Here is a 16,070-nt window from a genome sequence, read left to right as displayed (position 1 = left end):
TTATGTGAATTAGCTCCTTTTGTTTTGTATATATAACAACAGTTTTGAGATGCTTGTGAGGTTACGATGTTGCTTGGTTTGTGACTCTAACAATATTTATATGAGAAGATGTAATCGTTAAATGCAATACAAATTATTATTTTGGATTATGATTTCATCTGACATATCATATTTGTCATTTTATTAGATTCCATGTTAGATGTAATTTAGGTGAGGTGTGAGGCCATATGATATTATATATTATTTTCCTTATTTTATTCTCTTTTAATTTTACCTATTATTAAACATTTCTCGTTTATATATATATATAAAACATCTAGCGCACAATTACTCGTACATTGCACACGCACTGTCATTCATGCAGATTAAACACAGATTTTTGGAATATCATCCGCGGTGATTGCAGCAACTCAAACTTCACCTTGGCAACCTGCTCCTGCTCCGACAGGGGCCGGAAGCCGAAGTACTCGTCGTCCAACAGCGTCACGTCGTGGAAGGCCTCGAGCCCGAAGTCCTCAGGCTTCGGCATACTGGACACGTAGTCCTCGAAGTCGTCGAGCCGTAAGCTTGCGTCGACATTGTGATGGCGACACGGTGGCGGTGGAGACTGGATGATAAAGGCGGAGGAGGACACGAGGCTGGCGTCGACGGCCACTGGGCAAGGAGGTGGCTCCAAGAGTCGTCGAAGGGGTCCTCCAGGACGGCAAGAAATGACACGAAGGTAGGCAGTGACTTCAACATGAGCCGGATAAGTACGGACCAGAGTTGGTCCGTTCACGCGCTCAAATTTGATACTTAATTGGCCGTATAAATCCCGAACTGTGCCAGAATTCAGACTGCTTAACAATTATATCCCTCTATATATATAACCAAATAAAACATCAAAAACAGGGTACGCCTACAATGTTGATAACCATAAAACTTGTACAAAATTGCACCTTACGAACTCATTTTGATGATGATGATGAAAGTTCACAGCGATAAATTAAACATCATTCTCTCTAACAATGGTGTCCAGCCATGTATATGAAAATATGTAGATAAAACGCTTCAAGTGCTTAAGTGAATGACATCGTCATGAGCTTTGGGCCATTGTCGGGCATTCCCATCCCTGCAGCAAGCTCCGCATCTAGTTGAGTGTGAGGGGCAGGCCCCATCATTTCCTTCACCCTTGAGGAGGATTCACAAGACACAAATCAGAGAACGGCATTTCAACATCAAAACGCAAAGCAAGTCGAACAAAATGGAAGTCGGTTATTCATTTTTTTTCAAATTCAAGAAGCTACAGAAAGTATTAAGCGTACGATTTTGGTTGCTACAACCATAATGAATAGTTTGATTTCTGCACAAGTATCCTGATAGTAGTTGAAATCAAGACATTTTATCAAGGTTAGTTTGTAAAATCTCGGTGGTTATAAACCTGGTGTTGGTTGGGTTCAAAAGTTAAGTTCATGAGAATAGAAATCAAGTTCCAAAAAGAAACTAATTAGACAGCATATTCAAGATTTCGAAAGGTGATGCGATTGGAATAACAAGTAAAATGGTGTGTATCACTTCATATCACATATCAGAAACTATGTAAGTTTACCCCTATCGTATATATGTGAACTTAAACAATTGATATAGATAAAACGTGCATCTGCCACTATAGATACTAAATGAATTAAGCCAGAATCAAAGATTTCATAAAATACTTTCAAATGAACCTAAGCAATTCCTGAAGCGCATAATATATAACGATGAACACTAAACAACTATGCAATTCATATACAAGGAAATTTGCATATTAACTCAAGCAATATAAAAGAGTAACTGTGTATTTATTTGGCAAAAATAGTCTCAAACAAATCAATGTTAACTTGGACTCCAATTCTAACACACTGGTTCAATTTAGTTTATATAATCTATATGCATCCAGATGATTAGATTAGCTTGTACGATCCAAATTTGCTACAGCTTTTCTAGCGGTTCTTTGAAAGAACAGCATGTCTTTTCACTGCTTATAAACTAGAAAGATAAAATAAGAACTTATGGGTCCAAATTATCTGATTAAATTTCTATATAGCTCATATCAGGAATTACAATATAACTACTAAGTCTTTACAACGCAATGTTATTCCTCATAAGACAAAAAAAAAAGTGTGTTTTTTTGGCAAAAAATGCAAATTGAGACATGATGGATATCCTCATGCTAAGGAGTTCTAAAAAAATTAATAAGAGAAGGTACCAAATCTTTATTAAAGAATTCCATGCAACATGATAGCAAACAAATTCTGAGACTAAGAAAAAAACAGAAACAAAGAAGCAACAAGGGAAATTGTAGGTAAGTACCGCTTCTTGTGGCGCTTTGAGCTGAAATGACCCTGTCGGACATCCTCACCGGCGAAGTATCGACTGTGATCAATAAGCAATAGCAATTCGTGTTATCAAGGAGAAAATATCCACCTAAAAAAAAATCAATCTTTTACAGCGGAAAGGAAAATTACTCGCAGTGGAGACAGTAAAACTGCCCCATCCCAGGGAGGTCCTCGTCAAGTGGCAAGGTTTTCTCTGCCGCAGCTTCCTCCGCCTGCTTCAGGAGCTCGTTGAACACTTGATCGTCGCGTGGTCATCGGAATCACCATTCCGGTCAAGGAAACAGACAAGTAGGTGACGGCATAACAACAGAAAGGAACAGAAAGTAACACAATGAAGGATCCAAGTTAAAAGAGAGAGAAAAAAAAAAAAGAGGATATCTTTGACAAGGAATTTGGCGCGACGAGCGGTCTTGTGAGAATAGCGGCGCTTCTTCACCTTCCTGCTAGGGCACTTCCCTCCCATACTCCTTGATCCTCTTCACTCCAAACGGCGGTGACGGAGGAAATCAGAGTTTTGGAACCCTAGAGTTAGAATAGGTTTAAGAAGGCTGCAAAGTTAGGACGATGTGCTATTTTTGCATTTACACCCTGGACATATGGGTATTTGTACTTTTTCTAGACCGTATATAATAAAAATAAGAAAAAATAATAATTTTCATATAGTTTTTACGTAACTTCACACGAAGAAAACTATTATCCATTTAATAAATCATTGAAGATTGAAAATTTAATTTAATTTTATCTATTTCACTCGTCAACTCCATTTTTTACTAACTTTGATTTTTTCCATTTTTTTCAAAAATAAATTTTAAATTTTAACGTAAATTATTTCATTAATCTTCCTAAATTTATCCATCTTTAAAATAAATCCTAAGAGGTATAGTTAAAGAGGAAGATTTTTATTTAATTTTTTCACTTATGTCAATAAAAAATTATGTTATATCCAATAATATAATGAATTTTTTGGAAGTAAAATATGTAATTTAAGTATTTGAGAGCATTAAATATTAGGCTTACACTAATGGATTGGGGTAGTACAAAAGTGTTGAACCCCAAAGTTATTTTGGTGTGATCAACAAGTTAATTAGTTAGGTCCTATGTGTTTTTAACCTGGTGTCTAAGTGTGCAGGAGCTTAGGAGCACAGGTAGTCGAGCGGAAGACGCAGTTAGCGAGAAGGACGGTGCGTGGTGCGTCCGAGGGACGAGGCGCTGCGGAAGAGTACACCGGCGGACGAGAAGGAAACATGTAGTGGTTCCGAGGGACGAGAAGTCGAAGCGGAAGACTGCTCGAGGAGCAAGAGACGTAACTAGCGAGAAGGTCGGCACGGGGTGCGACCGAGGGACGAAGACTGCGGATGAGTACGCTGGCGGACGAGAAGGAAGCACGCAGCGATTCCGAGGGACGAGAAGTCGGAGCGGAAGCCTACTTGAGAAGACCGGAAGTTGGGTTCGGGTGAGCCCTATTCCGGATGGCAGAGATCACCCAAGCGAGCGGAAGATTCGGTCTGAGGCAAACGGAGCCGGAGGGTCACCCGAAACAGTCCGGGGCGCCCGGACCCCTCCGGGCCGCCCGGAACCCTTCCGGGCGCTTGGAGTTGACTTTTTGATCAGATCTCGTTTTACGCAATCTGAACATTGGGGGATAAAGTCTTATCCCCCAGGACACCCGGAATCCCTTCAGGGCGTCCCGACCAAGACTATAAATACAACTTTGGTCCAGAAGCTTTTAAAACAACTCAAGCAATTCATTTCATACACTTGTGCGCTTCTTTTTAGAGTTAAGCTTTTGTTTTTTTTGTACGTCAACGTTGTAAGAAGCTTCTCCGCCTAGAGGAGATTTGTTAGTACACTTTTTATTTGTCTTGGATTAACAACCTCCCCGGTTGTAACCAAGTAAATTGTGGGTCTCGTCCTTTCTATTTTATTTACTTATTCTTTATATGTAAGTATTAGTTTAAGAAGTTGAGAAGGATTGTACTTTTTGTTTTTACAAACTATTTAACTCCCCTTCTAACCGGCTATCGCGGTCCAACAAGAAGAACATTCTATTAATAATCAAATTAGATCATCTGTATTTTAAATTGTATTTTTATTATCAATTTAATCGAATAGGTTTGAAAATTGATAATCTCTTTTTTTTTCCCATTCGATTTACTTTCTCTCTAACTACTAATTTCTGTAAGACACTCCTTTATTTATTTTTCTCATTTTAAATTTTTCTAAACCAAGTTTAAAGTCTATTTACTAAAAGGAGATGGATTTTACTTTCATAGAGGAAGGATGAAAGCATGGTATTATTGTTTGAATTTTGAGACCATAATTATAATTATAAATATTTAATATCATTAATTCAAGAAGTTATAATTTAATGTAATTAAATTATGATTAAGTAATATGATTTAAAAGTTTAATTGTTATGAATAAATTAATGTAGATACCATGTGTAATTTTTAATTTGTTGAGGGGTCAAATTAGAAATAGACAAACTTATGTTTTAAAAAATAAGGGTTATGGTCTCAGTTTGCAAAGATGTTTTGTTTTGTTTCCTCATCGACAAAATTCTCTCTCGATACTAAGGAAGATCTGCAAATTGAAGATCTTGTCTAAAATCGACTGCATACTATGGATTCTGGTACGCTTCCGTAATTTTTGTATATCCAGTTTATAATTTCTTAAGAATTGAATATAATGCATAAGATTTATGTTAAAATTTCTCAACTTAATTTTCCATCAATTGGTATTAGAGCCTTCTATTCCAAATTCTTAAGAAAATAATTTTTGATTACAAAGATTTATCTTTCTGTAATCTCAATTTTGGTTCTGGATATATCATCTTACGATTTTATTTTATCATCGTCGCTTGCTCCCAAGCCGAACACTGTGAACAGTGTTGCAACTGGTCAAAAAAATTCCTACAACGAGTTGGCTATGGTTTACTCACGTTGTTTCTACGCAAGCAGACGTCAAGCCAGCGACAAAGGTGATAGGCGTTCCGACAATGGAAAGGGTCGGCGATTGCCCCGGTATACTGTTGGTTGGCTGTCGTGGTCGGCAACCGCGGTTGGGGCAGTTTTGTGCAGCATGGAGGCGTGCGGCGAAGAAAGGAAGAAATAAACGAACAATTTCTTCATACAAAATCCACATATTTAGACGTCGCTGCGTTGGTCGATCCTTCTGGAATGCTGTCGGTTGGCGGTGGTTCGGCCTGAAGGAGCGGCGTCGACGACGGATTGGAAGGCTGCCGTCAGTTGGCAGTCATTTCTTCCCTCCGCACGATGGGTTGATGGAGATAACAGTTACGTGGTTTAGGAAATTTTGACGTCGCGTTCAAAGGAAATAATGGCCACGTTGGGAAAAAGATGGCCACGCTTAGTTGTTAGATGTCATTTCATATTTTATTATTATATTTGAAAATGGGCATTAAAAAAAACGTGATAATTATATGGGTACAAATAAGTGACCTCCATTATTTTAATTGTCCTTATTTTATCCCCTTTAAAATAATCCATTAAATTTAAATTATTTGGATAAAATAATTTAATTAAATTATTTTATAATATTGATTTAAATTTTTTGAATGAATTATATGGGTTCGGTTAATATCTATTATTTTAATTTCAATTAAATTTAAATTATATGTCGCCAAAGTGACCTCTATTATTTGAATTTAATTTTAATTAAAATATTATTGAGATATTAAATAAAGTGTAAATGTATATGATATGCCGCATGTTTGTAGGGTCGATAAGATAATGTGCTTATGAGTCAAGGCCACAAGAGGGTCAGAAGTCAAGCTGACCTGGAGGTCAAGAAGGTCAGAAGTCAAACATCCGTGGTCGGTCAGAAACCAGGCGGACGTGGAGGTCAAGGAGGTCAGAAGTCAAGCCTTCATGGCCGGTCAGAAATCAAGCTGACGTGGAGGTCAAGGAGGTCAAAAGTCAAGTTTACATGGACAGGGTCGAAGTCTCAACAGATGGGACGGTCAAAAGAGGGGATTATATGCCGGACAAGGACCAGCCCTGATAGCGGTCAAGGATCAGATCCATGGGCCAGGTCGGGAAGTACTAGCCATGGATAGCAGCGGATATAAGCAGGTCTGGAGACAGACCTGGCGTGCAGGTCGTGTAACGCCCGCCCCTTTACCACTCCTACCTAGTGAGGGCGGGGTTACTTTCTTTCTTTGACTTAGCATACATAAACATACATACAGCGGAAGCATATTTATTTTTTTCTAAAATCATATTAAGCATATGGACATGAAATAACATGGTTCAACTTAAATAGTCATATTATTCATTCCTAACACATGCATAGGGAATCATGAAAGACATCACATAACATAACATATTATTCTAAGTTCACTTCAGCAGGTCATTTTATTTCTTTAGCCAAGTCACCATCACACATCTCTTGCCCCTTCCTGCTGCTCCTCTAGTTTATCCATCCTTTACCTTTATCTGTGGTACAAGGAAAAGTATCTGTAAGCACTCAAGGCTTAGTGAGATCCTTTCCTACTCACAAAACCAACATATCATGTAAAATTCATCATATCATACATCATAGAATAAAGAACGCTCATATCATCATATAAATAAAACATGTCATATCATGGCATGGATTTCAATATTATCGTAACATAACGTGACAACATGTTATAGCATAAATCTTATCATGGTATAAGTAACATCATATCATGGTAAAGATCATATCATAGCATAAGAAATCATCATAACATAGTATAGATCATATCATAGCATAATAAATCATCATATCATGGTATAGATCATATCATAGCATAAGAAATCGTCATAACATGGTATAGATCATATCATATCATAAGTGTACATCATAGCATAAGTGAAAGCATCATGACATTTCTTTTCATAGCATCAAGGCATCATATCATAGCATAACTGTAAGCATTATTTCACATCATATCGTAAGCATGGATGCAAGATGTCCTTTAAAACATGGGAAATATCATGTGCAATATGCCTTTCAAAACATGGTTTATGTCATGTGTGAGATGTCTTAAAATAGTATCATATAGTACTTGAAAATAATCTCAACATGAAGGGGCCCGGCTTAGTACCACATACATACATAATGCGCGCATCCTAAGTAGACCCAAGGTAGCTAGTCTTGAACCTACTAGGAACTAGACCCGTAGCTCGGCCTAGGGGCACGTAAGGAGTGTTGGAGTGTATACTAAAAGCCTAGCTTTTGGTATAAACATTTATCTAGAAATAAGAATCACATTGGTCGAATGTCTACATTTATGATAAATGTAGTTGTTCAATTAATTTATATTGTAGATGACATGGTGTGTGGTGTCACACACAGAAGATCATGTTATCAGTAGCTTATAAATTATAAACAGTAGCTCACGACCATGATGGAAAGGAACAAACCATTGGAAGGTCGTAGTGTAATTAGGTATTAGTTTATCTTGACTATATAATTACACTAGTACACTCAGAGTATATTGAGTAGGACCATTTGAGGTCGTTTCTTTTATACTGACTTTATAAAGAAACAAAGACCTCGGTTATTATGGAAGTGTGTGCTCTTAATCCTAATGTAATAACAAGCACATATATTTGATATTTATTTCTTTAATTTATCAATGGGTGAGATTTAGTTCGTTGAATCAATAAACGATAAGTTGGGAAATGGTATCACTTATAGTGTGTGTTGTTGATTATAGAAGGAAGCTGTGTCCTAGAGATACTAGGTTGATAATGTCCTCAAGAGGAGCTCATAAAGATTGTCATGTTAAACCATGCAGGTGGACTTAGTCCGACATGATAATAAGGTTGAGTGGTACTACTCTTGGACTTAGATATTAATTAAATGAGTTGTCGATAACTCACTTAATTAGTGGACATTTGATATCTTAAACACAGGGAGACTAACACTCATAATAAGAAGGAGCCCAAAATGTAATTTGGGATTGGTGCGGTAGTTCAATGATAATTCTCTAGTGGAATGAATTATCATTGATAAAATTAAGTTGTGTGTTCGGGGAACACGGGATGCTTAATTTTATCGAGACCAAAACCAATTCCTCCTCTCGATCCCTATCGTAGCCTCTTATTTGTAGAAGTTTTATACCCACCTATACCCACCTTCTATACCCACTAATAAGGGGCGCCAAGCTAGCTTGGGAACCAAGCTAGGGCCGGCCTAGGTATATTGGGTGGCCCTAAGCTTGAACCCAAGCTAGTGGGGCCAAATTAAATTAAAAGGATTTTAATTTTAGTTTTATTATGTGGAAGAAATAATTTTAAAGAGAATTAAAATTAAAATATATCTCTTATAAAAGATCTACAAAGATTAAAGAAAGAGATTAGATCTCTTTCCTTATTTGTAGATTGATGAGTTATTTTATTTTCTCTTTAAAATTATCCACATGTTGATAAAATTAAAATTATAGAAATTTCCTTTATCAACCATGAAGAGATTTTAAAGAGAAATTTTATTTTTTAAAATTTCCGGAAACAAATTAGGAAGTTTTAATTTGTTAATTAAAACTTGTCTAATTTATTTCCTCTAGAAGTGGCCGGCCATTAGAGATTAAATTGGGAAATTTTATTTAATTTTTCTCAATTAAATCATGTCAAGGAAATTAAGGAAATTTTATTGTAATTAAATTTCCTAATTTGCCTAGGCCAAGGAATATAAAAGAAGGGGTGAGGGTGCCTTCACAAGACACAACATCTATTATTCCTCTCCCTCTTTTGTTCCTTGGTGTGGCCGGCCAACCTCTCCCTCTCTTCCTCTTGTGGTGGCCGAACCCTACCCTTCTATTGGAGCTCTTGTGGTGGCCGGATACTACTCGGAGAAGAAGAAGAAGAAGGAGAGAAAGCTAGCATCTCTTGGAGCTTGGTTAGTATTTTGTTTTTCTTCCTTGGTGAAGCTTCCTCTTTGTTGGCTGAACCTAGCTAGGAGGAGAAGAAGGTGATTGGTGGTTTCTCGTCTCAGAAGATCGTTGCCCACACAACGTCCGAGGTTAGAAGAGAAATACGGTAGAAGATCAAGAGGTTTTTCTACAAGGTATAACTAGTAAATTTTATTTCCGCATCATGCTAGTTATTTATGGAAATAATACTAAATACAAGAGGCTTACGTTCTAGAATTTCGAATATGTTTTTTCGAAGTTGTGTTCTTTTGTTTCTTTCTTTTCCTTGTGATTTGATTGTTCTCTTTGGTTAACCTAAAGTTATTTTAGGAAATTAAATATTAGCTTTCTATTAAAGGTTTTGTCTAGTCGGTGGTGGTTGCTCCTATATCCAAGAAGGCCATGTGCCTCGCCACGTCAGTACTGGGAACCTTTTATGGAAATTAATATTTAATGGAATTAATAACTTAAGGAGACTTGGGTCGAACGTGTTAAGTTCCGCAGGAGATCCAAGTCAAAACCTAAAAGAACAAATAGATTAAGTTTTGGATCAAACGTGTTAAGTTCCGCAGGCGATCCAAAATTTAATTTAAAAGAACACATGGTAGCTAGGAAAAGGTTCAGACCTTTGTACAAAATTTTTGTACAGTGGAACCTATAGGTTTTCCGAGTAGCAACCAACAAGGAGCCCACCCTTTACTAGGACCATAATTCGACCTAGGGGCGCATAAGGAGCCCACCCTTTTGGTACAAGTCATTCAAAGTAAAATACATGTCATATCATATCTTTATCATGTGTCATTCATAGCATATCATATTCATATCATTCATAGCATATCATGTCCATGTCATTCATATCATATCATGTTCATGTCATTCATATCATATCATGTTCATGCCATTCATAAGGTATGCATAAATGAGCACATAGCCATGCATACTTGGGCACATAGCCATCATATTTGGGCACGTAGCCATCACATTTGGGCACATAGCCAATATATGTATCATTCTCATGCATGGTTCATAAGCATACTTAAACGAGCATATATAATATATCATGGAAGGAAAAGAAAACATAATCATGCATGGATCACGAGTTAACTTTTCCTAATTCATATCATGGCAAAGGAAAGTACATAATGAATCATAATTTGGTCTAAATCCTCAACCAACTAAGGGTGGCCGAAACATGCATAGGCTCACTTAGGTTGCATGAAATCATACAAGCATATGAACCCAATTTCATTTCTATAACATTTATCATAAAGAACATCATGAGCATATTTAATCTAGGTTCTATGCTTCCTAGGTTTAGAAACCCACATTGGCCGAAACATACAAGGTCCAAAACTTGGTTACAAATAGCATGTAAACATGTGAACCCTAAACAATTTCCATACATTTATCATAGGCAACCACATGAGCATATTGGATTAAAGTTTCAAGCTTCCTAAGTCCATAAACATAGGTGGCCGAATGCCACAAAACATAGGTTCTAAGCATGTGAGTATCCTATAACTTTCATAGCACATCATAGAGAAGAACATAAACATGTTAGGGTTGAATTTAGGCTTGCCTAGGCCCTACATTTCACTTGGCCGAAAGTTCACCATGTGAAAAACCTAACCCTAATCAACATGAAATCTCAAGTGCATTATGTTATCTTCATATCCTTTCATAATGTAAAACATAAGTAAGCTAGGTTTGAAGTTGAGCCTCCTTAAGGTATTTAATCCCTTCATGACCGAAACCCTAAGGTAAGGTCCTACTAGTTCTAAGCATCATACAAGGATAAAACATCAAGAGAACATACATAACATATTATGGAAAACTTCATACTTGATACTTCTTCTAGGATTTTTCAACCAAATACAAGCATGTGAGTACCCTATAAATTTCATAGCATATCATAAGAAGAACATAAACATGTTAGGGTTGAATTTAAGCTTGCCTAAGCCCTACATTTTATTTTGGCCGAAAGTTTACCATGTAAAAATCTAACCCTAATCAACATGAAATCTCAAATGCATTATGTTATCTTCATATCCTTTCATAAGGTAAAACATAAGCAAGCTAGATTTGAAATTGAGCCTTTCTAAGGTATTTAATCCCTTCATGGCCGAAACCCTATGGTAAGGTCCTACTAGTTCTAAGCAACATACAAGTATAAAACATCAAGAGAACATTCATATCACATCATAGAATAAATCATAAACATGTTAGTTTTTAAATTGAGCTTCCCTAGGGTTTTAAGTCTCTTCATGGCCGAACCCTAAGGTGGGGTTTTACCTAACTCCAAGCCACATACAAGCATGAAATATCAAGGTCATATTCATAGCATATCATGAGGAAAGAAAACTTAAGCATGTGGTTTTTGGTTTTGAGCTTCCATAAGTTTTACAAGTGTCATGGCCGAAAGTTCCCAAAAGAAACCCTAGGTTGTTAATCTAAACTCGAACAAAAATCATATAACAACTTGTACCACAGGTGAGGGGATACTCACCTCCTCTTGCTTGGTCTTTTCCCTAAGAGAAGATACCCTTTGTGAAGAGGAAGAAGAAAGCTTCTCCTTCTAGTGCTCCCTTTTGCTTCTCTTGCTTGTGAGAGATAGATCTTGAGGATCCCTTCTTGTGGTTTGGTTTTCTTAGGGAGAAAACCTTAGTTGGATTTTCAGAAAGGGGAAAGTGGATACTCTAGGTCACGGCAATGGTGAGGAAAGGAAAGAAAAAATGAAAACTCTTCTTTGTTTTTCCTCTTATGCTAGGTGGGAGTAAGAAGCAAAAGAAACTTTGCTTTCCGTTCTTCTTAATTCCTCCTTTATTCTCTTAATGATGAAGAAAATGTCTTCATTCATCCCCTTAGTTCCTCTCCTCTTATTCCCTCTTGTATCTCCACGAAAATGGAAAAAGAGTGAGGAAGGAAAAGACAACTTGTCTTGCTTCTTAATCAAGAGAAAGAGGAAGAAAGCTACTTGATGTTTTCTTGCTTCCTTCTCTTAATCATACTTTTATCTTTATCTACACTTTCCATTCTCTATTCAACAATAACTTATGATGGTCTAGTGGTAATTCCATAATTCTTAATTTAAGAAGGTTCAAGGTTCAATCCTTGACCAATTCCTTTTTCTTTTATATATTTTTGGTTCTATCTTATCTTCTTTTATTCTAAGAGAAAATCTTCACATACTTAGCTTCAGAAATTCGTGGGTGTTACAGGTCGGGACATCCAAGCCAAGGATAACAGGTATACTTGCAGGTCTAGACACAGACCTGGCTTACAGGTCGGGACATAGTAGCTATGGATAGCAGCGGATATAAGCAGGTCTGGACACAGACCTGGCGTACAGATCGGGACATCCAAGCCAAGGATAATAGGTATACTTGCAGGTCTAGACATATACCTGGTGATCCGGCGGTAAGAAGGGAGGGCCCACCCTCTGAAGGGTCCCAGCCTAAGGAAGGATGGAGGGCTGGCCCAGCGAATAATGGTCCGAGCGGAGCTATAGATAACCCATCCATGGGCTTGGATTTCCGACGCCAAGGCAGGAAGATCGAAGGGCCGAGCGGAAGTCCGCTCGGTTGGGACCGAAGGGCCGATCGGGTGGTCCGTTCGGCCAGGATAGAGGCGAGGGTACAAAGGTGGCCGAGCGGCCTATGCGCTCGGCACGGGTTATGGGATGTCAGCAGAAGCATGTCTGATGATTAGGCCATACACAAGATCACACGATGACATCGTGGGAAGGTTGCTACAGTAGTAGTATGGCCTCATGGACGTCTTCCTGACAGATCCATATCTGGGCATGGCCCTTCTGACAGACCCATACCTGGGCATGGTCGAAGGCAGGTGGTTGCTTTGACTGGTGCACCTAGGCTTCTTCGAGAGGTCTATATAAGGCCTCCATTTCTTCATCGGAGGTACGAGGGTCTCCTACTTAAAAGCCACTTTTTTGCTATTCCTCGCCTGACTTGAGCGTTGGAGGGCCGTCGCCGGGACACCCCTCCCGGCTCGGTTTTGCTGCAGGTTCGCCGGAGCGCTCGAGGATTCAGCAGGGAGTGCCACGTGCCCAGTGTCCATTGGCTCCTGGTTCGGACAGGATCAAATTGGCGCCGTCTGTGGGAACGCTCCTGCATCCGATCGGAAACAATGGACGAGGCTGGACGACAACATACGGTGGCGCTTTCGACGGAAGAACTCGAAGCTCTGGTCGAGATAAGGGCCGCCAAACTTGTGGAACAAAAACAGAAAGCAGCGGCCGAACGGCCTGAGCAACAAGCAACATCTGCGTCGGTGGCCGAGCGGAAGCACCTCCAGCCACCGTCGCATTCCATCGAGCCGTACCAGCTCGAAGAGATAGGGGATCATCTTCAGACGAGATGCCAAGGCGGGATGACAGAAAAGGGAAAGCTCCCCGGGCGGACTCATCTCCCGAGCGGATCAATCGCCAATTCTCGGAGGCTATTCTACGAGACCCTCTACCCAAGCACTACGTGCCTCCGACGATCGGCGAGTACAACGGAACAACGGACCCGGATGATCACCTGGGTAAGTTTGATAACACAGCTACACTCCATCAATATACAGATGGAGTAAAGTGCAGCGTCTTCCTTACAACTCTCTCGGGATCGGCTCAACGGTGGTTTCGGAGGTTGCCGGACGGATCCATCACTAGCTTCAAGGACTTCCGAACGGCCTTCCTCCACCACTTCGCTAGCAGTCGGCGTTATCAGAAGACAAATGTCAGCTTGTTTGCCATCAAGCAAGAGTCGAGAGAATCGCTTCGAGCTTACATCCAGCGATTCAACCAAGTGGCGATGGATATCCCAACGGCCACATCAGAGACGATGATGAATGCCTTCACGCAGGGCCTTGTGGATGGGGACTTCTTCCGGTCGCTCATCCGAAAGCTGCCCCGAGATTATGATCATATGCTACATCGGGCCAACGAATACATTAACGTGGAAGAAGCGCAAGCCGCCCGGAAAAAGGAAACTCCAACAGAGCGGGCACCTATTCAGGCCGAACGGAAACAGAACGCCGCTCAGCAGCCACCTAGAGGACCGAGGGCAGAAGCAATCCGATCCCCTCGTGTAAGGTCCCAAGTACAAGAAGTAGCTGCCGCTCGAAGCAAGCCAAAGAGGAGATGGACCCCGATGTTCTGCTCCTTCCACCAAACGGATACGCACAACACCAGGGATTGTCGAAGTCTGCCCTTCGTGGCTCACCCTGTGCCGCGGAATGTCGTACGGCGATCTACCTCAGCCGATCGACGACAAAGAACTCAGGAAGCCGATCGGACGCGAGTTGATAGGCCACGGCAACAGACTCCCGATCGGCATCGCTCACCCAGGCGAGAGAATCGCCGAGCGTCCAGAGAACGGTCCCGACCATCCGCTCGTGAAGAGGAAAATAAAAGCAACACTTCCCGAGGCAAGATTAATGTCATCGCTGGTGGGCCGACCGGAGGAGACTCCAATCGAGCCAGAAAGGCGGGCGTCCAGCAGCTGCAGATCCACGTAGTCGGTTGTAGCCAAGAGCGGGCCAGTGGACCGGAAATCACTTTCGGGCCCGGAGACTTAGAGGGAGTTGAAGTGCCCCACGACGACGCTCTGCTCATTAAAGCGGTAATAGCAAATTACACTATTCACCGCATATTTGTTGACACAGGGAGCTCGGTCAACATCATATTCAAGAAGGCATTCGATCAGCTGCAAATTGATCGAGCCGAGCTGCTACCCATGACAACGCCGCTCTACGGGTTCACAGGTAACGAAGTGCAGCCGGTCGGGCAAATCCGGCTGGCTACCTCATTGGGAGAGGAGCCGCTCAGGAGGACCAGGACAATAAATTTCGTGGTGGTCGATTCTCCCTCGTCCTACAACGTCATTTTGGGACGACCGGCGCTCAGTGAATTCCGAGCGGTCGTCTCAACCTTCCACCAGAAGATGAAGTTCCCCGTCGAAGACAAGGTGGGAGAGGTACGGGGAGACCAGTTAGCAGCTCGGCGGTGTTACATAGAGATGGTCCGAGCGGAATCCAACTCCACTAGGAAGGCGCCTCGAATCGAGGTAAATGCTATCACTGAAAAGCCACCCGCCTTAATTTATGAGGAAAAAGAGGAGGTGCAGATTCATCCGACCCGATCGGAGGCCACGACTTTTGTTGCCTCTGATCTGGAGGAGAAGCAGGAGGAGCTGATCCAATGCCTCCGACGAAATCATGATGTGTTCGTCTGGTTGACACATGAATTGCCCGGAATTTCGCCGGGCATAGCGCAGCATGAGTTGCACGTCCGACCGGACGCTCGGCCAGTGAAGCAGAGAAAAAGGGATTTCAGTGTCGAGCGGAATGCAATCATCCGGGCGGAAATTCGGAGGCCACCACATACGAAGTGCAGGCTCAGGAGCCGGGTCTAACGTGGTATTAGTCTCAAGCCGGGCGGCAAGTGGAGAGTCTGTCGACTTTCGGGACTTAAACAAAGCATGCCCCAAGGACTTCTATCCTCTGCCCCGGATAGATCACCGGTGGACTCTACGGCCGGCTGCGAATTGAATTGCATGCTTGACGCCTATCAAGGATATCATCAAGTGCCGCCGCCCGGAAGATCAAGAAAAGATTAGCTTTGTGATGTCGACGGATTGAAGAATGCCGGGGCCACCTATCAACGCTTGATGAACAAGGTGTTCAAGGAGCAGATCGGGCGTAATCTGGAAGTCTATGTGACCGACATTCTTATCAAATCCGTCTGAGCGGCCGATCTTTTCCAGGATATGGAAGAAACCTTCCGAACGCTGCGCAAATATGGAGTCAAG

General features: G+C 40.9%; 1 protein-coding gene across 1 annotated transcript; it reads right to left on the bottom strand.

Moving 5' to 3' along the window:
• Nucleotides 1-840: 840 nt before the first annotated feature.
• LOC122056115 (zinc finger C2H2 protein ECU02_0310-like) lies at nucleotides 841-2,893 on the bottom strand. The gene is made up of 4 exons (XM_042617901.1): nucleotides 2,736-2,893; nucleotides 2,487-2,604; nucleotides 2,332-2,394; nucleotides 841-1,170 (listed from the first exon to the last, which is right to left on the bottom strand). Exons 1-4 carry the CDS (start codon nucleotides 2,818-2,820, stop codon nucleotides 1,059-1,061), a joined length of 378 nt encoding a protein of 125 aa, XP_042473835.1. The 5' UTR covers nucleotides 2,821-2,893; the 3' UTR covers nucleotides 841-1,058.
• Between the last annotated feature and the right edge of the window lie 13,177 nt (nucleotides 2,894-16,070).

Source organism: Zingiber officinale, chromosome 3B (genome assembly GCF_018446385.1).
Source record: "Zingiber officinale cultivar Zhangliang chromosome 3B, Zo_v1.1, whole genome shotgun sequence".
In the NCBI taxonomy this organism is placed as follows: domain Eukaryota; kingdom Viridiplantae; phylum Streptophyta; class Magnoliopsida; order Zingiberales; family Zingiberaceae; genus Zingiber; species Zingiber officinale.
This window is presented reverse-complemented; position numbering and strand designations above follow the sequence as displayed.

Excerpts from the sequence above, each read along its gene's own strand:
- LOC122056115 (XM_042617901.1), bottom strand. The coding sequence starts at position 2,820 with ATGGGAGGGAAGTGCCCTAGCAGGAAGGTGAAGAAGCGCCGCTATTCT. Across the intron at positions 2,605-2,735 it reads CGCCAAATTCCTTGTCAAAG|GCGACGATCAAGTGTTCAAC; the intron begins ATATCCTCTTTT and ends TCCGATGACCAC. Across the intron at positions 2,395-2,486 it reads TTTTACTGTCTCCACTGCGA|TCGATACTTCGCCGGTGAGG; the intron begins GTAATTTTCCTT and ends TATTGATCACAG.